Source organism: Empidonax traillii, unplaced genomic scaffold (assembly GCF_003031625.1).
Source record: "Empidonax traillii isolate 1590-97213 ecotype Southwest subspecies unplaced genomic scaffold, ASM303162v1 scaffold27:size3997909, whole genome shotgun sequence".
In the NCBI taxonomy this organism is placed as follows: domain Eukaryota; kingdom Metazoa; phylum Chordata; class Aves; order Passeriformes; family Tyrannidae; genus Empidonax; species Empidonax traillii.
In genome coordinates, this window is record NW_020955220.1 from 2,032,448 (window position 1) to 2,060,278 (window position 27,831).

Genomic DNA, 27,831 nt, shown 5'->3' on the forward strand with positions numbered 1-27,831 from the left:
CTCTTGTATAACAGGTATGAGTATATACACTGTATTATACCAGAAGTCTAATGCCACAGGAGTAATCCAGGGCATTAGAGGGAAGGAGAAATCTTCATGCTGACAGGTCTTTAATCATGAATGTTTTCTAGACAATTAAATTACTACTACTTCAATTTGGAAAGTAAAGATATAGGGAGGGGATTTCACAATGCAGCTAGCTTTCAGCTTTCTGCTCTGTAAAACCACTACTAATAATTTGGATTTAAACTGAGATACAAGGCATATGCTGGGAGAGAAGTTATGTTTAAAGAATAAAAAACCCACAAAACACTTTAAACACTGGAAACCAGCAAGCTTTTTCCTCTTTGGTAACTTAAAACTGGCTTCCTAGACAATGTGCAAACCATTATAAAAGTATTCAAGAGCAAAGTCCTTTGCCAGAATTCAGTAGCAGAATCTTGAAATGTTTTTATGGCATCCATGCTGCAGGCATTAAAGAAAGCTGCTGTTCCCTTCTTCTGTTCAGAGCTCTTCGCTTTATCTGTAGTGTCTCCAGATGCTATACTGATACTCTGGTGTTGGTAAAAATTATTGCTGCCCATTTCTGCAAACAGGTACCATTTTCACAGAAAAAGCCTTTCGAATTTACATCAGTTTAATGGCAGCATTAACGAGGTCTGTATGGAAAGGGTTTATGATACAGAATGTATGATCAAAGATCGCAAGACTTACTTAATACACTCTGTATTTACACAGCGTTTTGATGGAGTATGTATCAAAATGTTATTGTTGATAAATCTTGACAACAGCCAAGCTGAGAAAATACAAACTGACAATAGTAGCTGGCACATGAGTAGCAGAAGTTATACTCTGGGGATTTCTTAAAAAATAAGAGGATATTGAATGACTTAAACTTTTTCTGAATTTAATTCTTCCCAGGACATACAAATTTTATATTTAGGCACTTATATTATGAGCTACGTGAGAGTGATAGCTGCAGTTTTGGGGACTTTTGTCAAGAACAGAGAGTTCACAACATGTTCTGTGATCTTTCAAGGTGACTAAGATCTTATTTTACTTTAATGAATATAGAAAGGGGAAACTTGCTCATATCAGTCTGACAAAAATGCATCAATAGATCCTTTATTGGAGGATAATAGCAGAGTATTTGATTACTTTTAAACATGTTTGTGAGAGAGGTAAATTCCCATTTTCTATAGTGAGAAATAAACTCCATGAGAAATGTTTTGTGTAGTCTGTGACAAAAATTGTGATACTACAGTATTTACTTTCTGGTTTGAGTACCCTAAACAATGTGCATGTTGACCTAATTTTAGCATCTACCAAAGTCTGTAGTCTTGTTTAAAGCAAAATTTATACTTCTGTCTGTAATATTTGTTGTTCTGAGAGTGTAGTTGAAAGCAAGTTCAAGTTTTGTTTTATTTATGATACAAATGATTTGTGGAATCAAAGTTCATGTTGTATTTTGACAACTAACGCTCTCATTTTTGTGCTGTTAAGATCTATGTTGATGTTGTTCATAAATGACGTTCAATATTTAGGAACAGTTAAAAACCCACACAAAGCAAAGCACCTTACAAAGTCAGACTGTTGGTCCTCTAGACAAATATTATATCTCTGAATTCTGTCATTTGGAAAGTATGCATTTTGGTTGCAAGATTATTATTTTTGAAATTATAGAAAAAAAAGAGAGGCAGCAGTGGTGACAGCTTGTAGGAAAATAGTAAACTGCTAAATATAATTTAGATTCAGGTGACCATTGTCAATACAGTGAAACACCATCCTTCAAGTAAACAATGGGTACCTCTTTAGTTGCAGAGGTAAGGCTCAGTCATTCATGTGCGCTTCCTTTCAGTCCTACTGCATTTTTTAATCTATCTACTGCATTATTGCCCTTTTCTCCCACTGCAGTAGTACAAAGAAGAATAATTGTGCTGGATTTCTTGCACATGCTGTAAGGGAAATGACCAAAGAATTTATTATTTTTTATTCATAAGAAGTCACAGATAATGTGATAAAATGGCAATAGCTCCTGATGATAAACAAAAGCATCACTGCATTGCTCTTCCAGGCCTTGCAAATGACTTGTTTGTAGGGCTTGTGGCAGAGATGTGAGAGGGAGGGTTTTGGGGGAGGTCAGTTGCTATAGGTTTTCTGTGTTTCCAACAAGTTCCAGAAGCTCAAGCACAGAAGCTCAGTAATCTGTAAGTAAATTAATTGAGCATCACCTGTGCTTTTTGGCTGTACTTTCATCTGACATCCCCTAGGATGGGGATGATGGTGACCAGAGGGAAGTATCTCCCTCATCACGATGTAAAGTATGTAAGCTGCTGTGATGACACTTGAGGATAAGAATGTACAGTGCCTTAATTTGCCTGGAACTTTTGTCTGAGGTAAAGCTGGCTGTTCAGCTGGAATTTCCAGGCACCTGTCAGCCATCAGGAGGGCAGATGGTGAGCAGGTGCCTGGCAGCCCAGGACATTTGTGCAGAGCTCCAACACAGGGCTGTGGATCCATGGGGCAAAGGAGCTGACAATAAGGACTGAGGGGTCCTACAGAGGTTTCGTTTGTAACTCTGGAGTATTAAATGCTGCTGTAGAACTCCAGTTTGCGTGCTCTGGGGATGAGGGGGAATATGTGCTTGTATTTAATTTCAGACTAGCTCTAGTCTGGTCTCGCAGACTGAATGCTCCTCTCCTTCTGAAAAGCATTAGATGCATTCCTGGAGCAGAGCTTGACCTTGATTTCACCCACAAGAAATCCCATCAGCATGCTCAGAGGCAGTGTTGTGCCACAAACCAAAGCACAGAAGTGGGAACGAGCAGGATTCCGTTCAAAGCACGCTCATGTCCTGAACTCAACAAGACACCAGCACGGGGACACCATAGTGATTGCTGAAAAACCAAAAGTGGTGGTGGAATTTTGATACAAGTCAAATGCAATGAGTTTTCAAAAAACAATTCTCAGACAAACAGAAAGAAGTACCCCCACCAAATTCCCCTACTGACTGTATGGAAGCGATGACATGGGGAGGTCTGGGTTAAAGCCCTTCTTATTTCTGATATGTCTTCCATATTAAAAAGACATCTGAGTTCTCTTTGGGAGCAAAGGGAGTAGGCCTGTCTTCAAAGCTTTGGCCAACTCACAGCCCTGTTACATTTACTTGAAAATTACTTGATGTGGTTTTATATTAGTTCAGAAATTCAGTGGGATTCTATATTACCTACATTCTTCAGTGTTCTTGGGTACTGAGTCTGACTGAGATGGAGTTCATTTTCCCACTGCAGCCCTCGCAGTGCTGTGCTTTGCATTGGTAGCTACAAAGGTGTTGATGACACACCAGTGTTTTGGCTACTGCTGGGCAGTGCTGACACAGCATCAACATTGTCTCTCAGTATTCCCTCCATCAGTAGACTGTTGGTGGACAAGATTGCTTGCTGATGGGAAGTAGAGGATAAACCCTTTTTTTTTTTTTTCTCTCTCTTTGCTTTTGCGCACGCAGACTTGCTCTTCTGCTTTAGTCAACTGCCTTATCTCAACCTACCAGTCATTTTTCATCTTATTTTCTCTCCCCTGTCAGCTGGGAAGGTTAGTGATAGAGTGGCTTGGTGGGCACCTGGCATCTAGGCAGGGTCAATCCACCATGTCTTTGTAGCCCGTGTAATATTTTTGTCCATCTCCGGCTTATGCTATGGCACGACAGAGCTCATGAAGGTGAATTAATTATACATCTTGCAGTAGCTGGGATGAAATGATTTTGTATATACTGGGATCACTTGTGAAATATTCACTGAGAGTTTTATTAAATATAATATGAAGTAGGGACACTGAGGTGCATTCAGAAGCATTTTAAAAAATCAGCTAACCTATTTGGGTTTCCTAGTATTTTGGATAGTGCATTTTGAAATGATTAAGGTATTTAGAAAGGGAGGAACTATTTTCAAATAGCCTTGCTTTGTGTCTTCCAATATTATTGTTTCCTATTACTTCAGCTGATGATCAGAACATAAATTAAAAAGCTGTGTGGGTAAAAAGGAAGAAACAAGTTCCTCACAGCTGTTATGTAAGACCTCTGAAAATCTTCTGATTTTGATACTTAATAGATTTTTAGGACAGATTATTTATACTGTTTGGATTTAAAACTGTGACTTTTAATTTTAAGATGTTATATCAGATGGACGATACATGGAGCTCTTGAACTGACAAATACAGGTTAAGAATCCTTCTGCTGAAAAAAAGGAATTATTGTAAGCAACATTATGTCATCAGATAATTCAAGTCATATACTACACCAAGTCAGGATTTAGAGAGTTAGGTTTGTCCTTGTTTGCTTAAACCATGGGGACATGTGGCTCAGACTTGGGTTTTGAAAGTGAACTATTGCAGTTCAGCCATTCCTGTGGGGTACCTTTGATGTAGGCCCTTTACCTTTAGGGTTGAATGTTCTAAATGAATAACCTTTAAATAAATACATCAATTTTTATGTTGTTAAAGCTGCTTTTCTTGCAAAGTTTCATTAGCTGAGAAAGGGAGCTGATGTATTTTTTTAAAAAGAATTGTATTGCATAGAAGATGGTAGGAAAGTAACTTGTATTAATTATTATTAATTTTCCCTCATGCTTTCTTCTTTTCTGCTGGAAAAGTTTTATTTGTAGCATATCTAACACTTCTCAATGGTTTTCTTGCTATACCTGGCACCAGCCAGTCTGGTCTACTAACTACAACAAGTTAATGCTAAAAGTAGACAAGGCAGCCACGGGGGTGCTTGGTAATTGTATATTAGAATATGTGTAACACTTAAGGAAAATACTTGTGCACTGCTTTGCCTTTTGTGCAGTTCTTATCCAGTTCATGTGCTTGCTGGCTAGTCGTTCTCACCTTCTGAAGAATTTGGGATCACATCCCATTTTATTAAGGTTCTGGGTCCTCCTTGGTCAGCTTTGATGTCCATTCCTGCCTGTCTTAATCCAAACTGGAAAAAGTGGCCACTCTCAGTGGCCACTCTCCGCATTGAAGTGTTGCTCTGGCAATAGAGGTTCTGATGAGAAAATAAGCATAAAGAGAGTAACAGTGATGTCTTCAGATGGTGAGTTATGAATTAAAAATAACAGGTGTAGTCCCCAATGTTACTTAAGGATAAGAGTGTGATGGATGTGAGCAAATATGCTCTGGTGATTCAACTGGTTTTGCATGAAAACTTGTCATTATTGTTTATTTATAAAGTACCGTGAAGATGTGCTGGGTTTCATAAATAATCTGAGAAGTAGAAGGGGAGGCCAAAGATACTAAAACTATAAAGGATTTTTAAGTACTGCTTCAGTTCTGCAGTTCTTACTGAAGAATTAAAATCACAACTCTTTTATGCGGATTTATGTCTGATAGCTGCTGGATTAGTATATTGCATCAACAAGGTTGTGTGTTTACCTTTGTCATTTCATTCCATGAATAAGTTGATTGGTACAATGTATTCAGTAGACTCTGAAAGCAGTGCAGTAATATCAAGTCTTCAAATCCATGTTAATTACAGCAATAATATTTTGAAAGTCTGGAGACAAGAAAAAATTATTCCCAGAAGGAAGCCAACAGTTCCAATGAATTAACCTTCAAAGAAAGATTTCAAGTATAAAGAAGTAAGAAACCTCTTAGATGCTGATAAATCAAAATTACCTGGAATCTTATTTTTATATAGTTGTAAGAACATGGATTTTAACTATGTTAGAAGAGAATTAAATGAAGAATGTATTTTAATACTTTAATGGCACAGTAGTTTTTTTACACACAAGTCATTATCATATATCATTATTTTTGATACTTTTATTAGATACTTATGCACTGAACCAAGAAAAAGTAAATTTTTTTATTTTATTTCTCAGGAGAGAAGAGGTAGGACCAAATGTTATCGTTGGCAGGCATAAGGACTGGCAGAATTTAGTCCACACTTCGTATTTTAAAACTGTTCGCGTTTTGCACTTTTACCTACTGAGTGCTGATGAAATATCACTATTTGCCTGTTGGGAACTCTTGGATTAAACCCCTCAATTTTTACTTTAACTTCTTTTAACATACAAATTTCATAATATAACAATATTTCTCTTTTTAAAAAACAACAACAGGTCTCAATTTAAATAATTTTGCTGAATCAGTTAATTTGGAAAGACCAAGCTTCCATTTTTCCTTTTCTGTGATGCAATAATATTTTTGCATTTGAACAAAAAAACCTAATCTGATAAATTTTTACACTTGGACTCTATAAAGACTACTTACAGCCCTTCAGACTTCTTTTTGACACAAATGAGTGTCAAGAAACTTAATACTCTGAACTTTGGTGAGTGACTAGAGACATCATCCCCTGTAAGCGAAAAGGGAATAACATGGATGCATTGGCATAAAGAGCAAACAAATACATTGACAGGATATAATGAGCAGTAAACTTAAGAGGGAGCTTTTAGTGAAATTCGAAAGGAGGTGAGGGAAGTAAAATTTAAGTATGGCACAAGAGTTACTTATGAAAAATACTATATGCAGAAATGTTTACCACTGCAGTATAAAAAATGAAACCAAGTTAAGTACTCTGAGACGAAGTTTTTTGATTGAAATAGAAGTACCTTAATGAAGCAGTGATTTTAGTTGACGTGAAAGACAAATTGCTGTACTTAAATAAACTCTATCTGAATATTGGGACTGGCATTGTCAGAGCACATAATATGCTTTAAAAGGAAATTTGGAAAAAGAAATGTACAATGAGAAAATATGTTTACCCTGGAGCAGATTAAAAGTGCTGCAGGCATACATTAATTGATGCTTTGGAGTAATAAGCTTACTGGGGATGGACATGAAATAATGTGGGACTTTTTTCTTTTCTTTGAAGTGTGCAGTACTTCACATGCTCAGAAACAGGTTTGTCAATGTACAAAAAAATATATCAATCAGCAAGATAAGTCCTGTATTTTACTAGCAAAACCAATCAGAAATGTATTTTAAATGTAAGGAAAATGCAAGAAACCCCTCGTGAATGCTGATGGAAGTAGTTAGCTTATGCTGCTGGTTTTGTTTGTTAATTTGCTAAGTGTTGATATATTAAACAAGGTTCATACCCTTTTTATTTATTGGTGCATGTCAGCTGCTCTTTATAATGCAACATGTGCTCAGGACAATATATGCAGGGAAATATTTATTTTGATTTTTTTGGCAAGTTCAGGTCAGCTGCACATTTTGTTATTTTACTTTTTTCTTCCCTCCACTTCCTCTAAGTCAGGAACCATAGCTTCCTGTAATGTGGCTTTTGGATATTCTCTAAGGAAATTGAATTTCTGGATTCCAAAGCTGCCCATCTCAAGTTCAAGAGCTCTTCTTTCTTCATGAAAACATATTTATGAAACTATATAGCTTAGGAAAAATTTAATCAGCTTTATGAAAGTTCTTTCTTTTTAAACCTAGTAGTAAAGCTGAAGAAACTTAATGATAAAGGCACGTCATTGATGTTTAGAAAACTGTCTTGAATGTTCATAATATCACTGTAGGATTTAGGAATTTGTATTCCTTTTATTAGAGAATCAAAACCACCCCTAAATATAGAAAATTCTTTGCCGGGTTTACAGACTTAACATTCCAAAGCAGTATGTCCAAGAGCTCCACCTTTATTTTGAGCTTATGGAACTGTTAGGAGCTGGATTGCCTTTTCTGGCAACAGGGTGAATGTTGAAAAGAATTGTGTCCAGTTGGAATGCAAACTTACTGTATTTTTTGAAGTTATGCTGCATGTTAGAAAGTAAGATATTGGAATTTTCACTTCTTTAAGCTGTAATTCATTGGGGAATGAATGAGGGTAGTGGTGGTTTGCTGTTGATTTTTGCTGCTCATTCTTTCTGAACTATGCAGCTGCAAAATTATGCAATATAAACTATGCAGCTAGAAATTTTACACTTCTTATGAATATTATATGCCTTGGGCTTATACAGCTTATAAAATCTTGTGGCAAGCTTAAAGAAATATAAATGAAATAGTATCAAGTGTACTGCATAAAGTTGTTGATACAGGCAATGTCATTTAACTTCTATTCAAGCTAAATAAGAACTCTGTTAATCTTATTCTTGCATGCCTCTTAAAGCCCAAAATAATTTAGTATATATCTTTTAAAACAATTATGTAATAAATTGCTACCTAAAATGTGTAACTGCTGACTAGTCAGTGGTTAGTTGATGATTTACAGATGGTAGTGAGATGATCCAGTTTGCAGGCCAAGGAGCTTTTTATAGTTCTAGTGTATCATTTGGATAAAATTGCAACCCTGGATGCTTTAGAAGAAGGGTGATCAAGTAGTTAAGTGAGGTACCTCTTGTTAGGTTACTAAATCTGTTCTTTATTTGACTGTGGTAAATATGCTGAAACTTTCTGGGACATTCATTAAAACATCTGTCTCTTGGGCATTTCTGAAGAGAATACTGAAATCTAAAAAGTGTGAGAAAGTGATAAAAAATCAATTCACTTTTATAATTTAAGTCTAATCCTGTTATTTGCCTCAGTGCCTCTCTCCTGGGTCTTCTTCCATTGGCCTCTTCTGGCTGTTGCCTGTAGTCTAGGACCTCACTTCCACATTTCACTGCAGATGCTGAGCTAAGCTTGTTCTGATGAAGGTTCCTGAAGCATATACATTGATATTCTGCATCGGTAAAATGGGTACTCTCTGAGAATATTTTAGCTCTGAGCAAGGAGTTTAATGTGGTGAGCAATTGCCTAGAAACATGAAAAAAGATTTCTGAACTGATCTAGATTTCAGTGAGACTTAAGTAATAAACCAGTATAGTTTAACATGATTTTGAAAGTATCAGGCTCAGATGTGAAGACAGTCTTGTTGTAATTTTTAAACCTCTTTTAAAATTATTCTTTTCATTTTGTAAATGTACAAAAGCAGAAATAATACCTAAGATAAAAGAGATGTCTTAAACAAAAAACCAGCAAAGTACATTGTACAGAGCAGCCCTGTGATTGTTGTTCTATAGTCAGTCACATGCGAGGGAATGTTGTAACCTGTGTTACTTGCTCTTTAATAATGCCGCAAGCTTTAAAAATATATAAAATAGAGATAAATTGAAGAAAAAATAACTCAATCTGAAAAGCACTAATCTATTATAGACAGAATCAGTGTCTGCGGTGAAATCTATAAAATCTTGAAAATACTTGTATTGCTGGGTCAGGTGGTGGTAACTGCATCCTCAATGGTTTTATATTCTTTTGCCATTCTCCAAGTGAAGTTGGTAGTTGACTCTTTTATTCAGTTCAACTCTAAGGTATTTCAGGAAGTTGTTAGGCGTCAATTTTGCTATTTTATTCATATTATTCTCCTCCTCCCCTCTTTCTTGATAGTTGAACAGATGTTATAGCTGTGCAAGTATCTGATTGCAGGCTCTAGTGCTAGCAGTAGGTCCTTCAAATTCTGAAATCAACTTTAGAAACAGTCTTTAAAAGGTTTACAAGAGTAACCATCTTATTTTGGAGTGCAAACCATAATTGGAAATGTGATTTCATCTACTTTAAGATGAGTTTGCGGTCACACAAACTGTAGTAACAGTGATTTATCACACTGTAAAAGATTGGTGCAAGCTAAAAGACTTACCCAAGAGTGAATGTTTTCATGAGAGTTACTGCCAAGGCAGGTACAGGGGAGGTTTTGTTTTTAATACCACAGATGATTTAGTTGATCAGAGTGAGAGCAGACTGGCAATTTATAATTGAGAGACTAAGTTAAGTCTTTCTGTCAGGCAGTATTAGGTGTGGAGGAAAGGTCAATGAATGCCACCACAGATTCTCATTGCTTTTAATAGCCAAGTACCTACATAAAAGTCAATGTAAAAATTTCACCAAGTGACAACTGACTTAACCCTTCCTGCACCAATTCCAAATGCAGCCAATGCCATGAGCTGTTACACCCATTAAATGAAAGCACTCATCATAAGCTGAGTTCAGTTGTCATCTTAATCTACAAGAATGGCTGTAAATTTTCAAAACTTGTGCCCTTCAAATATATAGAGATTATATGTAAAGAAATTTTGACAGTCAAAATCTTCCTTTCAAACCCAGGTACTTAAAGCACTCTGTAAAGGTGTCATGGAGTCCAGCAATCTTTTTGATTTATTCTCTACACTGAAGAGAGAGCTTAGAATATAGCAGACATCTGACACCTTGATGGAGTTCTGGAGATGTGTTCTGAGGCAGGATTTCTTTGCTGATGCCTTTCAGTTTATGGTGAACTCTGTGGATCAGCAGCCAGATTTTCTGGTACTAGATTTTAAGTCTTTTGGCTCAAAGCATCTGCTAAGTGGAAGTGATTTCAGGCTTCACAGAGTGAAATTGCAAAGTCAATACTCTGTGTACCATATTCCCATCCTTTTAATCTTGTCTGATCAAACCACGTCATGCTGTTGCTGAATTTCTATCAAATGAAGATGAGATGGTATGGTTTTACTGAAATGTAACTGTTTTAATGGAATCTGTAAAATGAACATATGTATATGCATTGACTTTCATACATAGTTATTTACTTAGAAGCTCAGGGTGAAATTAGCTTTGCCTAAACAATGCTAGAGTTGTCTTTAGCTTTCCTGAGTTGACTAACGCATCTCAACTAATTCTTGCTCAGAGTTTTTTTTCTCATAGTAGTTCTCAGCTCTGCAATTCTCATTTGTCCTAATGCTCAGGTTGAAATCAGTGAAGGGGGAGGGAGAGCTGTAGCCTAAAACTCCGGAAATTTGATTTTTTTGCCAACTCACCCAGAAGTCCAAAACCACATGAATAATTCTCTTTCTGGTACTTTGGTTGACTTTCTGTGGAATAATAATACTTAGAGAAATGGGTGTAATTTTAAGAGTAAAGAATACTTAGATGTGCTTTATAAAAAAATGAACAATAGAGCTCCCAGGGGTAGGGACCTAGTCAAGCTCATCTTACTTTTTGCTTCTACTGGATCACTCTGGATTTTGTTTTTGATCTTCAAGCCTGTGTGAAAGTTAAATATTTTTGTTTCCATTATTCTTTTGCTTCTGATCTATTTTATTTTGCACTGGAAGCTAAGGGACCTTGAAATCCTGTGTTTATTCATGTTCTATGCTCATATCCAGACAGATTATTGCAAAATAAATATAGTATTAATTCCATTCTGCTATAACCAGTGAGAGAATGCTTTGCAATGAAAAATAACCCTTGACACTTAGCATAATTCTTAAGGCAGTTTGCCATTTTAAATATCTGAAAATCTGTTCCCTTAAAGAAGGTTAAGAAAATTCTGTTGGCCAAGGAAAATGCCTTCAGAGTAAGAAATTATATATTTTTATATCCTCTAGTATGCATATTAGAGTAATAAAAAGGATCAGCAGATACTGCCTTTTACTTTTCTATGGTTCTCTTTTGGTCCTGGCTATATGAAGTTGGTTTAGTGTAGTACTTTAAGGTTTAAACAAATTTTCAGTACACACAGCATGATAATGGTCTTCAGATGCACATGCATCACAGTAGATGGCTGTTGTGTCATTCACTACTGTAGATGTAAGAAACATCAAAAGCAGTTTAAAATTCCAGTTGTCTTGGCTTTGCTGAATCCCAAGATAATGTCTAAGTATCTACACAATAGTGTCTGAAAGGTAACAACTCATCCCTTCTGTAGGAGTGATTAATCTGGTAAAGGAAACATTTCTGAGTGGTACATTTCCAACATCTATAACTCTGAAGTGACAGAAATTTACAAATAGAGTCTTTGTAGACAGAAGTGTGAAAATAACATCCAGGAAACATAAGTTTCTATTTATTTGTTACAGAAATTTGAAGTCATGCTTGTATCTAGTATTGGATTATTCATCAGCATTTGTATGGCTTTTAGTTAAGAAGTGCTTCAGAGCTAACAGTCTGAATATTTTCCCGTGAGAAGAACCCTCAGGGAGCCATGGACATTTAAAATGAAGCTGCTTGATGAGATTCCCAAATTCTTATTCTGCTTCTGACTTATTGCTACCTGAAGAAAGCTCTGGGTGAGTGTGAATGCCCTGTGGACGTGGGCTCAGCCATCAGCAGGTCCTGGCGTTTTCCCAGTCCTAGATACATGGGGGCTGTGTCGAGTCCTGCCACGCTGCTCGTGTGCTTGGGGAATCCTGGCTTCTTTCGCTTCTCAAAAGTAGTTGACAATCCCAAAGGTTTGTTGTGAGCTGCAGAGGAAAGGAATGGAGTGTACTGCAGGGGTAACTGCTCCTGTGGCAGGGGAGTGTGGGGCTCCTGCCATGTCAGGCAAATTGTTATGTTTTGGGATTCCGAGGTCTGTTACAGTAGAGTACGCAGAGTTTCAGAGTTTGAGGGGGAGGAAGGAAGCATTGCAGAAGTTATCACTCAGGGTATTTTTTTGGGGAAAAAAAAGAGCTATTTTTCTAAGGGTTCGTCTGGTGGGCCTAGATGTCACACTTGGGTCACAGGGTTTTTTTGCCTTTTTTTTTTCTTTTTTTTTTTTTTTTTAATCCACATTATCTGTTAACTTCTTGTTTTAAAGAAAATTGACAACCAGACCTCTCAGAGATGGAGATTTTAAAAAGTGCCATATTAATCAAAAAGTAATTCTAGAGTTGTCATCTTGAAATAAGACGCATGTTATAGGTATAGAAACATTTTTTAAATGAATGGAAAAGCAAATCAGAGCATGACACAGTAGGTAATATTGCTGTAGGTAGACAACTGATGTGGATGTGTTAAGCTTGGCTTCAGGTATATTGTTCTTATGGGAGTGTGTGCTTATCTTGCTGTGAAATGCTTTAAGGTAATGTTCTGTTATACTAGATAAATATTCATATTGGTTAGACTAGAATAATACATAATTAGGGCATTGAGCTATTCTTATTAATATTATCCCTAGCCTATACTGAATATAGTTGGTTTTACTCAGGAGCAATTAGTTCTTGATTGCTTGTCTTATGTGAAAGATTTGGAATGAGAATGTTTCTTTTTAGTCTAGAGGTGCCTAAAAGAAGATATATTTGAAGTATATGTTGGTGCTTGTGTTACAATCTTGAAAGAGTTTTTTTTTTGGAAATGAAATTCCTGCTTCTACCTAATCTTTAATACACAAAACTTTCAGAAAACTTGGAAGAGGAGGACTTCTGATATCTTTTAACTATTCTGTGGCACTTATTGAGGCTAATTTGTAGCATCAATTTCTGTATTTCTGTAAATGCCTTTCTGATGAACTATAAGAAACTGGAGTCTGATGGAAGGTCAGTAAACAGATTTCAGAGAAAGGGGCCTAACAAGCAAGGAATACTAAAGTTAGATAAATTCAATAGAAGAAACACAGCAGAAATAGATATTTATGAAGCTTGAAGGAAAATTATCATATTTACTCTCTCTTTAGCCATTGTAATAACATAGAGGGGGAAACTCTATGATTGAAACAGCACTGAAATATTCAAGTTCAATGTTACAAACCTTATTTGATAATCCAGAGCGTGTATGTTACAGACCTTTTTTGGGTATCATCTAGCAGCCTTTAGGATATGTTGCATGGTTTCAATCTAAATTCAGTAATGGGACTGATTATTTGTACTAGCTACTTGCTGCCTTAAATGCTATAATTAGCTATCTCCTATGCTAACAGAGTAAGCACAAAATGATTATCTGATAAGTGTCACTTGTGCATATAAATAGTAAAGAAATAACAACTATGTCTGTTGCATGTAGTACAGTTATAAATGAGAAAATAGTATTTTAATGGAAAAGAAACAGATGGCTGCCCATGCTGATTTTGGCTGTTACTAGAATTGTCTCTTGTTCTCTGTACTTTCTTGTACTTGTTTTTTGTGGATAATGCATCATCCATACTGGTACACGCCACTGTCTGTTACTCTGACAGGAGCTTACCCACAGCGTAAATGTCTAAGCTATTTATTTTAGGCATTATTTAAGGACATGATCTCTTTTGGTCATTCTACTTCAAACAGATCATGCTGCTTTCCTAAAGAAAAAAAGTTGTGTATCACTTGTAGACCTGTTTAGTAAATAGCTCATTAATTGTATGTACATCAGAAAAAACAGTCTTTAACTTACTTTAGTACTCATATTCTCTTCTCTGACTCTGCTTTTGTTTCTTTTGTGCCTTTTATTTCTTCTGCTCTTTCTGAAATGGTCTCTGTTTTTAAAAAGTAAGTAAGTGCAACTGATCTAACTTAGCCTTTCATGTAATTTCATGTGTCCCTGAAAGGTGTTATCACTCTTATTATTTATTCAAGGATCTGAAGACACTTCTGAAAAAATAATAAATTATTCTGTCAGCATTAGTTTAGGAAAACTTTTAAAACCACTAAAAGAAATGAATTGGGAAACCACTAGGAATAACTGAGTTTCATTTAGCATAGCTGTGATTGCTTCAGGACATGATTTCCTGCAAAGGCTTTGGAATTCCTTGTGAATATTGCTGCCAGAGTTTATTATTTTAAAAGCATTGCATTCAGCTACAGTTATTGTACAGCTAAATGTTTGCGGAGCAGTTTGGCAGAAATGCACACCATGAGGTAAAGCTGAATATTCACAATTGAGTATCAAACAAAAGGTGGTTGAATGAGCTGAACATTGACTAATGTGAAAGAAACAGACACAAAGCCAGGTAGGAAAAAGTTATTTGTGTAATGGAAATGGAATCAAATGTTAGGTGTCTTTGTATTATTTATACCAGTGTTTTGAACAGTTGTGCTGAAAGCTTTATTTGAAAGATTGTGGCTATAGCTAAAATGGAAAGAACATCAAATATTGAACAACACAGCCTTGGTAAGACAGTTTTAAGTACCTGAGACGATAGATAGCATGTGAGACTGAGATTAAAAAAAGACAAATCACAAGTGAGACTGTCTTTGACCACTTAGCTTGGAAGCTGAGGGGTAGATGGACTGAAATGATTGCTGCGTTACATTCATTACATGGGGTGAAAACTGCCTTCGCAAACATCTTAGGAGAATCTTTTAGCCCATTTTCTTAAGGTCACCATATTGCCCTTCAAGAGTGCAAAATCTCTTTGAGATGTAAGACATGAGGACTTTTCTTAGGCTTAAAATTAGTACCTTTAGCTAAGTAAATAGAGTTTTCTACTTATAATAGTTAAATCTGTGTAGTGATTTGGCACACCTTATAATTCCAAATTGGAAATAAAAAGATGGCTTAATTATTTCTAGAAGAATTCAGTAAATGCTCTTTCTGTATGTATATTCAATAAAATATTAACATAGGGAATTTTTGAAGTAAACACTTTAATAATATTAATTAGTGCTGGAAGCAATGGATAATCTGTAAGGATTATTTATAATAAATGTTATTTTCCAATAGTTTTCCAATTTGATTAGGTGGACAGTATAGAACTGGGGTTTGTTATGAAATGGGATTTGTTGCTTTTGTGGTCTCACTTGTGACATATGGATCCTGAAAGAAACTGTTTTAAAGGAAAGCGTTGTCACAGATGTAAAACACATTCAGCCTGTGGGCTACAAATTGGTGACTTTGATGTATAACCCCTAGTATAAATGTTCTGGTCTCTGCAGTAGGTGTAGAGCAGAGTACCTGTGTGCTGTCTGAATTAAAATTTTTAAGGGAGTATTCTATCTATTAAAGTCCACTTTAGAAATAGTGCTCAAGGCCAAAATAATCCACAATGGCTAATGTCTCAGTTACAAAAAGAGTGTCAGCATTTCACCACTCCGACCAGTTCTGTCATCAAACTGCGTCTGCTTTGGGCAGGAGGTGGGACTGGATGACCTCTGGAGGTCCCTCCCAGTCTAGGTGATTTGTAGATATAAATCATGTGATCCTGCACTTTCTATTTCAACTGGATGCTAACCCAAATCTGTTTTTTAAACCACTGTTCAGCCTTAAAGCAATCCAAAAGAACTGTAAACTGGTATAATGGACTGTATGCATCATGTGGGGTTCACTTTCCTACCAACTGTTTAAAATTTTGGGCTCTCAGTCTGCCAGAGCATGTATCAGTAATTGTCTGAAGTACTTTAGAAAAATTTCTTTGTCACTTCCTATTAGCAGCTGAAACTGTTTTTTCAGTCTTTGAAACCAAATGGAAGACTGAGAGTAGCCTTCTGACATGCAGTCCTACTGGTTGAGGCAAAATAGAACAAACAGTATAGATTTCATAACCTAGCTCTTTAAAATATATCCTTATGAGAAAAGAGTTTCTTTTCAAATTCATCTAGGAATTGCTTAATGTTATCAGACCAGTCTTTTTTTCAGGATCCAGAATGAGTTCTGTATTTTTTTGAATTACCAGAAGATACACATCGTCATTTTAAAAAAAGTACTACTGCAGATAGCTCTTTCACAAAGCACAATTACAGTCCCAGAAGAACCTTTGAGTTAAGCTATAACCATTATAAGAACAAATCAATTTGGGGGAAAATCAAAAGAATTACTCAGATGGAAACTTCTCAGTATTTTTCTGGATTTATATTCAGCAATTGTTACTTCTTAACTGTTGTAGTAATTGAGACACATGAGCATTTTGAAGACAATTCTGAGTACAGTTCTCAGAAATAATATGGAGACTTTATAGTGCTGTTTTAGAGATATGTGCAAGATTAGCAAAACTGGGGAAAGCAAAATGGGTGTTTCAGGGTTTAAAAGAAGACCAATTGGCTAAAGAAGAATAGTGCTGAAAAGATCTTATGAAGGAAAGAAAAGGTAAAATAAGAACTGTAATAAATAAGGAATGGTGACTCAGGAAATATGACTCCTTTTCCAAAATGACTTAGATTTAAGTTATAGTAAAATCCAAATTATGAAAGGTTATTTCTTATAAAAATTTTAATTATTTTAATAATTTATTTGACAATCTTGTTAAAATTCTTGAACATAAGAATTAAAAATTTGGTTTTAGAATAAAACCTCCTGATTGTATTGTAAGTAATGTAAATAATGGGTTTGGCCCACCTGTGAGAGCTGCAAGGCGGTTTGGGATGTTGATGATTATTTGGCTGAGCAGTAGAGTATAAACCCAGGAGAGAAGAAGGGTTATGCTGACCTTGCCATGAATCACAGTGGCAAATCACTGCAGTAATTTCCCCATTTTGAAATGGGGAGCTAAATAAACTTCTTAATCCCACTGAAATTAGTGTAAAAATTCATGTCCTATAGGATAAAGATGTTGCTCAGCTCTTGTCTAATTGGTGCCGAGCATGCTGAAATGCTCAAGTCTGCACATTGTTCTCTCAGCTGTTCTCCTACTCCTGGTGTTTGCACTATTGCTGTTTGTGAATTGTATAAAAGTGTGAATGAGAAACCAACAAACATATGAATGTAATTTCCACACAGTATCAACTGAGTTGAATGAAAAGCACATCTAAAACTAATTCTCCCATAAACAATCACTTCATTAAATCAATTTGAATATTACAGAGTCTTACTCAGTGGGGAAGAACCTTGTATTTTTTTCATATTCTGTATCAGTCTCATTTTTCCCACTAAAAATGGATTTTAAATGTATATTCATTTTATGAAGATTGTGCGATGACTCAAAGGCAAAACCAAGGCATGCAGACCCATGCTGTCACCAGTTGCCTACATATGCTTTTAGAAATGGTGTTTTATTGCAAGTTCAGACATAAGGATTTCCTTTTTATTGTAGAGGGAGCTTTGAACAATTCCTCTCTTCCTCCAAAGAAAATGCTGACAATAGAATCTTTGATCTTCAAAAACTAATGCACGTGGTGAATTTAATTCATGTAAATTATTTTGCTAGACTCCGGAGGACCCATTAAACACTTAACTATCTCTTATGTAAGGACTATGCACATGGTAGGTATAGTGACGTAGTCCAAAAGTACACTTAGATAAAATTATCTCTTCAAAAGAAAATGCTGTCTTATAGAAAGATCATATGTTGGTGGCTTTTTTTAAATTACATTTGAAAAAGTTATCTGCACTCCAGTTCAAAACTTATAAAAGTAGGATTTATCCAAACAGTTTAATGATGTTATAAATACGTGTACATGTTGTAATAAAATAGTAATGATTCATCACGTTTTTATATACTCACATTCTGTGTTCAGCTCAATATTATGTGATTTTAGAAAATAGCACTGCATAATTCTAGTCTACGTACTGTTTATATTGTCAAGCCTTTTTCTACAATCATCCACTAATGACATAAGTTTTCCAGCTACTGACTTTATTGAATACAATTGATTAAACTCTGAGCAGAGAATCCTGTATGACACTGGCTGTTCACTGATCTATAAAAATAACCTTTAGACCTTAAAGTTCTTGTGTAAAAAAAGTTTTAATAGGATCATCTAGTACAGAAATTTGCTGGTGCTTGACAAAAGTCATAAAATAGACAAGTACATTTCTTTTCTGAAGTACTTACAGTCCTATTAGTAATGCTTTGATTCCTACTGCTTCTTGCCCTGTTCAGTTAATTAATATCATCCTGTAGTGGAGTGGGCTTGTTTCAAGAGCTGAAAACTCTTTAACTCCCCCACTGTTAAGAACTCATATTAAAATTTCTATTTGAAAGTGACCTTGGTGCTTCCTTTTGTTAATACATTAATACCACTAAACCAGTGTTAGGGAGAGAATGAGTTGTGTGTCCTGCTAGTGATGATAATATTTTCTTTTACTGTTTGAATTGTGATGTTGCTTACACAAAAAGGCTCTTGAATATGATTTTACCTAATTAAATCAGTTGGTGTGATAATTAATGCAAGAACTTTCTGGCTTTGGTATTTTGAATGTGACCTAGCAGTCTCTTGCATCACCCAAGAGGACTGTTGATGAAAAGCCACCAGTATGAACAACATAGTCAAAAAAGTAAGAGTTTTGCCTTATACTTTGAATTACTGAGAATGGGGCTGTGGAACAGTGATTTTCCACAAAAGCAGTGTTGTGTTTCCATAATATGAGTGGTCAGCTACAGTTACTCCTACATTCCATTAAATGTATGACAGGCTATTAGCATTACTTTGCACTTTTGGAAGGATTTTCATTTAAATAAATAATTACCTAAATGGAAGTTTCTTGATGCTTATGCTTTGATTGCTTCTTTTGCTATCATCATGTAGTGTCAAGATCTGGAAATAGCAGTTCTGCTGGTACTGTGCTAGTTAGAATGATAATTACTAAGCTGTTATTGCCTTTTTGGCTGTAGCTGTTTGTGGTTTTTTTCCCACATGAACTTGCTATCTACAACAGAAGGCAATTTTTGAATATTTTTCCGTTTTCACTAATGCTTAGGATTGGTTATGCTGCAAGTGAATGGGTTTAACAATAGCTGGTATGTGTTAATGATAAAACCAGCTGGAATTAGAGGTGATGAAAGACTGGGTTTTATTGCTTCCTATGAGATTTTTGTCTGATTCCTTTTAAGAATGCTGACCATACACTTTGTTTAGTTTGAAAAGACAATACAATGGGCCACAATCCCCTTCGGGAAGAGAGGTTTCCCTTTAAAGCATTATATTCATCTTTAGTATTCTGATAACTTATCTTTATGCTTTTCAAATTTTTGATATTCTCAAAGTCAGTCAGAGAAGCAGGCACTCTGAATTACTGTACACAAATACTGATGTATACTGAATTGATAAATAATTCTCATATCTTTACAACTTCTTCCTCCTTTCTGTTTGGGTATCAAACTGTATAGATGTCCACCACACCCCATTCATCTCGTGAGCTGTCAGTTCTGTTTTCAGTCGTTCTTCTCTTTTCACTTGTTCAATCAGTTTTGTTATTGTTCTATGACTTCTTTCTCAGTTTATCTGTATAATTCTAATATTAATCTATTCAAGTCCTAGGGGCAGCTCAGTTGTGGTTTTCAGTTTGGAGTGGGAAAAGTAAAGTGCTGGTACTACCTGTATTTTATGATAGCTCCATGTTTCTACATGTGTGGCACAAAAAGAAGGAATCCTTTTTTCTTTTCTACTCCTGCCATGTTTGTGGTTCAAGCTACTTCTTAATTTGTTCCTGTGGTGCAGCTCTCAGTGAATTATGGATGTTGTGGGAATAAATAATACTCTGATTTACTGAGAAGGGTTTTGAAACCTTAAAAGAAAGGTTTAAAAAAAGTTAAAGTTTTGATAAAACTTAGGTTTTTATTTTACACTGTAGCATGACAATATAAATTATTCTGGTCTTATTCTGATAGCATAAAGAAATAAAATACATTTTTCCCTATCATTCTGTCCAAGGATTTCACAGGATGTCTGCTCACACTCCCTTTATATCTAACCACATGTAAAGAGAACAAATGGCTTAAACTGCAACATGTCAATTATTGTCAGCCTTCCATGAAAAATTATTAACTATTATTCATACTTAAATTGGTATTTTAAAAGAAAAGATATTCCCATTTGCCTGATCTTAAGTTAGTGTGTAAGAGAAACTGCAGAACTTGAAACACAATTTCTGAACTCAGCCCCAGCACAGTGGTCCCAGATATACAGACTTAGTGGACCAAGCTTTCTATCTTTTGGCAAATTATCTTGGTTCTATCTAACACACCTTTTTATTTGAGAAATGGAAAACCAAATAGGAATTAAGAGGAAATGCACAACAGGGGCAGGTGTGGTTTGTCTTCTGGTTGGTGTTTCCTGTAGCACTTCGGTGTCCCTTTAGCTGGGTTCAGTGGGTAGGTGTTAAAGGAAGGATTTTGGAGGGATTAATTTTCTAGACATGTTCTATCAGCTAGACACAGGACTGTGTCATTTCTGGTCTGTACCAGCTCCTGGGCTTCTCAGCAGAAAATCAAGTGGAAGTTGACATTTTACTGTTTTTTTCATGATGTTTGGGTGGGGATTTTTTGCTTGTGGTTTTTGTGTATTTTCCCCTGTGAGTTTTATCAGAGGAAATACATATTTTCAGTAATGGGTCACACTTCCTTCTACGTTCACTATGCATTTGGGAATCTAAAAGCCTTGTCTTGGATTTGGTTAACTGAGTTGTACTTTCTCTGTGGATACACTGCTCTGAACTCCCAGGCTTTAGGCTTTACACCATCCTACTGAAGAAGCTTCAGCTTTGGAATTTGTTTACTCTAGTATCGAGGGAACTCAAGTCCATTGACTTTGGAGGCATGATAAAAAGGTTCCTTCTCTCTGCATGAGGGGTTGTAGGAAGTTGAAGTTTGTTTGCATTATGATTGAGAGCTTTTTATTAGATACTTTTAAAATACTACAGTAAATTCTCTTATGCCGGACATGTTTTATGGTTGAATGACACTTCGTTGCACAGGACTGCAAAATTTTGTACTTTGAATGGCTTCACAAAACCAAAAATTGTACAATCAATTTAAGCAAACTGTGATTTGTGACTTGTTTAATTCAAATGGAAGAAAGAAAATTAGAGAGATTACTTTTGGCATTTTAGAACAATTTTTTCTTATAGGTGTGTCTGTGCTGCTACAGAAAGAGGGCCAGGAGAGAGTGGAAGCAATGGCTTATTTACTGCCCATGCTTCTCCACTGGCACAGTTTTGGTCCTTGTGTATACATGAGGTTTTTTGGTTTGTTCCAGTGCAGGATGGATGAAATAGTGTGCAGCCTCTGTTGCAGCACACGAGTTGTACATTTGCGTCATGAAACGACACGCATGGATTACATGCTTTAGGATGTCAGTGCATGTCAGGAGATGGTATTTGAATGATATCCCTTCAGAGCATGCAGGAATAGTGCTGGAAGGTTCCACAGGGCCAGGAAAGGACAAACCTACAGTAGAGTTAATATCTTCTCCCTGGGGTAAACTGTGCCCCTAAGTGTTTTGGGAGAAGGAGCAGCAGAGACATAAGATTGAAAGGGTCAGCTGAAGTGAGCAAATGGTTCATAATGTATCTGATCAGCAGAGTGATCAGATAATGAATTGCTAATGAAAAAACTAATGAATTGCTCCCCAGCGCTGTTTTAGTTGTCTCCCATGAGAGCTGGGGCTGAAAGTACCTTGATTTGAATTTTCAGTTCTTGGAGTTGAATCATTAATACATTGTGCAATGACAATTTGCAAACTGAGCTTTAAATAAATACTTATTAGGAAGCTTCCCTGGGAAACTTTTTTTTTAACAAAAAACAACCAAACAAACAAAACAAAACCCCCAAACAAATAGAAACAGGCCCCCCCCCCCAAAAAAAAATCCAACCGCAAAACAACCCCCAAAAACCTTTAGGTGGATTTTGTGTTTAGAAGATAGCTTCACTGAAATAAAGGGTGCTCATTTTCTCAGTTTTTCTTCTGCCAAAATAAAATGTCAAAAATGTGAGATTCTTAGCACATGGGTAGAAATTGATAATTATTTAAACCAGCTGCCTAGTTGCAATGTGTAGTGAGACTCATTACTGGTATTTACTATCACGTCAGAAGACAAACAAACAAACAAAAAACAACCAAATGAAAATGCTATAGATAAATAAAATGTGAGAACTGCTTAATCATAGTGAGTGCATAGCAGTGGTTCATTTTTAAAATCCAGCCTATATTTAAACTTTTATTAAAATAAGTGAGTCAGTTTCTGTTACATCTGAAAGTTATCATTTTAAGGTATCCAAAATCAAATATGTGAATTTCACTTTTTTTCGTGTCTTTATGCACCAAACCTTTAGATCAGAAAATAAAAAGGTGCTCTTCACTGAAAATTTTCTGCATGTCTTTATTTAGAAACATCTCTCTATAAGCAGGTGACTGTATTCAAGGGAAAAAAGAGACCTTTCTTTTTCAGCCCTACTTCATACATTTCGTGTCCATTTTGTTACTTTTCTGAAGAAATAATGTACAGAATTATTCAGTGTAATGTCAGCATCTGTAAGAGCTACAATTTTTCCTGGCATTGATTACTTGAAAAGATTTTTCATCATCTCTAGTTAAATCTCATTTCTGAGTTAGTATACTGAACATTGTAACCAAAACTTTCCTCTCTTGTGTCCTCATTCCCACAGCTAATGTCCTCAGAAGAGAAGAATGTTATGAGTTGTATCAAAAGTTTACTAAGTGATTCATTACTATATGACAAATAATGTGATTTATGTTTGCCAGAAAGGTTATTCATTGTATTCACAGAATTGATCTTCAGTGCAAACCAAATCCTTCTTGATAACAACTTTTTGCAAGTTCTTGCACATCACTAAAGCTAATTAAAAGCAGGTGGATTCTTCCTGTGTAGCAGTACCAACCAGCTGAATAAAATGTACATAACTTGTGTTGTTACAGAGGATGTCCTTTTCCCCATGGACCTTATTGGAATGCTAGGATTCTCTAAAGCTATGATTGTGAACAGAAAAAGAACTGTATTTTAACTATGGTACCCATATTACTTTGTTTATGAAACCTGAATTTTAGTTGGCACCGTAGAGAATAGGAGACCCTGAAGGAAACTTAGTTTTTGAAACTTGATCTCTGTGAAAGTCTCTGTGAAAGTCTGGTGTAAAGATTTGAAAGTTTTCATTTAGAAACTGAAATCTACATAGCTAGATCTACATAGCTAGATCTACATATCTAAGTTTTGTTTTGTTTAGTTTAGTTTTGTTTTTAATTTTGTGTGTGTTACATTTTTCAAGACTCGGTTTATCTTTCATAAAAATAAATGAGAGCAATATTGAAGAATATGAACTGTGTTTACTAATTTATGAACTGTGTTCCATTTATGAACTAAATGCTCTGCTTAATCTTGTGATTTATTACTAGTTTGATAGTTCTCTTGAATTTGTAGGAGTTTATTTTATGTGGGTTAATGATACTGATTTCAGTCTACACATGTAGAGCTGTACAGAAGGAGGCACAGAGGTGGAGTAGGAGACCAGCTGACTTGTGCTGCATTTTGATGGAACTGGCAACAAAGTTCAGACTGCCATCTTTTTCTGGGCAGAATGAGTAGAAGGCTGGAAAAACAAATTGGCACCATGAAAATTTTTCAAAGACAGAACTAGTTGTATCTAAGCCAGAGGAGAGTTCTGAAGTGCATGCCTCTTTTCAAATTAGTCTATGCAGAGTTGTCCAAATATAATATTTGTATCTAATGTCATTGTAACAGAGACCAAAGATGGTCTCTCTGTAACACAGCATATTATAAAAAATGACCCAGTATTAAGTGGAATTTATGATGTTAGTCTTTCCAAGCCCAGCGAATTTTAATTTTGGGTCTTCATTTTTTCTTGACTGACTCAAGTTCTGTGCAGCCTCAAAAGAGATAATAAAGTAAAAAACTAGAATAAAGTAATAGAACATTGAGAATAAAACGATGGAGCATGTCATGTATTTCCATTTTCTAGTTTAGGTATTTTAAATTTTAAACCAGTCTTATGTCACTGCTGAAATGTATTCCTATGATGGTAAAAGAGTTGGTAGATTAGATAAATGTTTATTGTCATGCCTATGATTTTTAATCTGAGAAGTAGAAGGAGGATCCTGTGAGATATGGAGCATATTTAATTTCTGGTGTTAGCATAGGCTTCTGTGTGCTTTCAGATGTGCGGGTGTGTTGATCATGATCAATCCCAAACTGCTACTTGTGGGTTATACTGTCCAGTTCTGGGTGAGGAGTTACGTTGCTGCACAAGTGTATTCGTTAGCAACACAGTGTGATAATGCACAGCCAGGTGAGCTCCTCTGTTCTCCATGTGGATGGCCCACAGTGAGCCACCAGGTCACATCAAAATACACATTTATGTATGAATTTTAGAGATAACTTGCAAAAAAAATCTTACTAACATTGCAGTATTTTAACTTTCCTACATCAATAATTTTCTCTTTCCCTATGAGTCAGTGTTACATGTTGTTATGTTTGCACCTTGACTCGAGATTTTATGTATTAGATATAAGCTGGGGCAAAGCACTTACTATTCATATACAATGGGAAATGCTAGCAGTGAGACAAGTTAAGACAGTCTTCTTTAACAGATTGTTTTAAAACTTTCCAAAAAATAAAAGATCAATTAAAAAGGTCTGAACTTTGCTAGTTAAGAGCGTAAAATTTCTTTTGAATTTTTTTTGGTCTTCTTTCTATCTTACTGCAAGCTATGTATCTTATTTTGAAATGTAATTTTGTGCACTAGAGAAGTATAATATATTGTAAATGTTACATTAAAAGACTCATTTCTCAAGCAGTTGCAATTAGATTTTTTCAGAGACAAACATTTCTTCTGCACATTGCATTATCATTAGGTCTATTTAAAAAACAATTTCTTAAGCTTCCAAAACAAATTGCATTTCTATAGAATATTGAAAGGTTTTTAAGTAACATCTTCAAAACGAGTGCATGTTTGCATTGTATTGCATCTGAAATAGCTGGGAATATATAGTGGTGGAAAACGACTAAACTAGGAAGAACCACTTGTGAAATAAACAGTTGTTTAACATGAAGAGGAGGAATAGAAAACTTTTTCAGTGGCCTGGATGCAGGGCCAGTTTCCATGTGTATGTGATGATGGTGGTGCTTGATGGGTCAGGCATAGCTTAATTACTGAATTTCTACAATGCAGAGATTACAACAGGAAAACACTTTTGGACTTGTCTGTTTTTGTTTGTCTCTCCTGTAGAAAATCAAATATTTCTCTGTGTATGTCAGCCATTGATGGTATCATTTCTTGTACCTCCCTGCTACCTCCCTGCAAAGTGACTTTATCGTCCTCTAATCTTGAACAGTTTTTAACCTGTGTTTTGTTTTATCTGCCTTTTTGCAGACTGGGAAGCCCAACAAGTAATTTTGTGGTCATTTATAACCTACTAGTGAATTATGGGCATTTAGCAGTGTTAGAACTTTCAAGACGAAAGTCAAAATTTATTTGTTGACATATTTCTTGACTGTGCTTTTATTTAATAAAGAAAGAACTATGCACTTAGGGAAATGGTAATCTTTATTTACTGCTATGATGAGAAAATGCAAATGAGGCAGTGAATTTTGTGAGTAGTATTTTACAGAGCAGTCATTTACTATAATTATGTGTTTTAAATCAATGGAATTATCATGTTCTATTAACCAGATTATGTCCTGACTTCTTGTAGGATTCTGAGTAACAACAAGATCTTGGGGTTGAAGAATGGCTCTTTCTTCGGGCTGAGATCCCTGGAGAGACTGTGAGTAACTGATCAGCCTCATTCCACCTTCAATTAAAAAGTCTTTGTACTTTAAATATAGAAACAACATCAGATAATGAAGTTGAGATGTTCTGAACTGCACAGTAGAGTTTCTAGGCAGTCATCAGGCTAAGAAACAACCTAAGAATGAGTGCAGGGGGATGGACGTGGAAAATACAGGAAAGCACTGCCATCAATTTGGAACTAAAATAAACATCCAGTCAAGGGCTAGTACTACACTATGTACACTATCACAGTGAAAACTGGTATATGTAATGGTAACACTAATATACCTGACATGTAGTTTGGGTTATTTAACTCATTGGTCTCCAGTACTTCCATTTTAATTCACACTAATTTTATTTTTTTCTGTATTTTAATTATAATCTCAAGAAATTGGACAGTACTTATCACTGAAGCAGATGATGACATTGATAAATCTCCATGACCATGTATTTCTAGCCAGTATTTGGAGGGAGGAAGAGGAGCTCAGGAGAAACTAGCGAGTTAGTAAGAAAACATTTGGAAACTTAAATGGAAATAAATAAGCAGTAACAGCTATACTATAATAACACTACTTTCTGTATATACAGGCCACTCGTTTGAGAATAATCATGTGAGCAGGCCTAAAAGTCTACTTTTTATATCTATAGGTAGCTTGTGTTGCTAGTAACCTAAAATGAGTAATTATGTCATGCCTATCTTACAGTATCTCCTGCAGCTTAAGCTAAATTATTTTTACATTGCTTTGTAAGAATACCTTCATTATGTTGAGCTGTTGATATAAAGTAGTTGCTGCATTCATAAATGCATGAATATATTCTGTGTTGTACAAATATTTCCATATGCAAAGAAATTACATATCAAAATCAACTTTAGCCAACATTTTTACTATACATGCATGTGATATGCATGCTGTTTATGGCTGTGTAATAAGGTGGGTAAGTATACAATACTGAGATGTTTGGATATTCTAACTGTGACATCAAAATAAACAACTTATTTCAAGGTCTGGAGCAATCCTTTAAGCACTTTGAAGGGATTGGATAAAGCCAACCATCTGAAAATTTATGTGAAGAAATGCTGCATTTTGTCTGCCTGTGGTTATAGTTGTTTCAAATACTTTTTAAATGTCAGATATTAATGTATTAAATGGTAGGGAATATTCAATGACATGAAGAGTGGTTTATTATTTACTAATTTAATCTTAGGTGAAACACTGATATGAGGTTTGTAAAGAATTTGCAAGTATTTTAGACAAAATTGTTGAGAACATAGGATAGGATTACAAATTTATTGGAAGAAGGGAAATTAGTAAATTAGGTTCTAATGTAATGTAAGTAAATCATTACTGTTTAGAACTACAGGAAAACATTTCCTCTGGAGGTTTTTTTAAGGTTTAATTTACATTGGGGAATCATACTCAGCATGCACTTTTAAGAACTTTATTAGTTAACTAGTGAAAGAAATACTTCAACCTGAAAAGGTATTTCAAACAGTACTGAGAACAGGGAAAAAACAGAAAAACTGCCTTAGTTGTGTTGCCTCAAGTATCATCATGATCTAAACCTTTTTCATTTTCTTGTGCTGATTTTTCACAGTATTACAGAAGTGAGTATCATCTCCTCTGTATATAATTCTGTTTGGCTGTGGTGTTAATACAAAATCCATAAGTGGTCCATGAAGACTAGAGTTCAAGTGATGACATTCTCATCAAGTTCAGCCGCTGTTTCTGTTTCATAGAGGGCCATTCTGGCCC

At 35.5% G+C, this 27,831-nt stretch overlaps 1 protein-coding gene across 1 annotated transcript in view; it reads left to right on the plus strand.

The window, feature by feature from the left end:
- ADGRA1 (adhesion G protein-coupled receptor A1) overlaps positions 1-27,831 on the plus strand; it is a 274,315-nt gene that overhangs the window by 16,505 nt on the left and 229,979 nt on the right. The window contains exon 2 of the mRNA XM_027908838.1: positions 26,001-26,072. Within this exon, the coding sequence (XP_027764639.1) occupies positions 26,001-26,072 (72 nt within the window). The remainder of the gene's footprint in view (positions 1-26,000; positions 26,073-27,831) is intronic.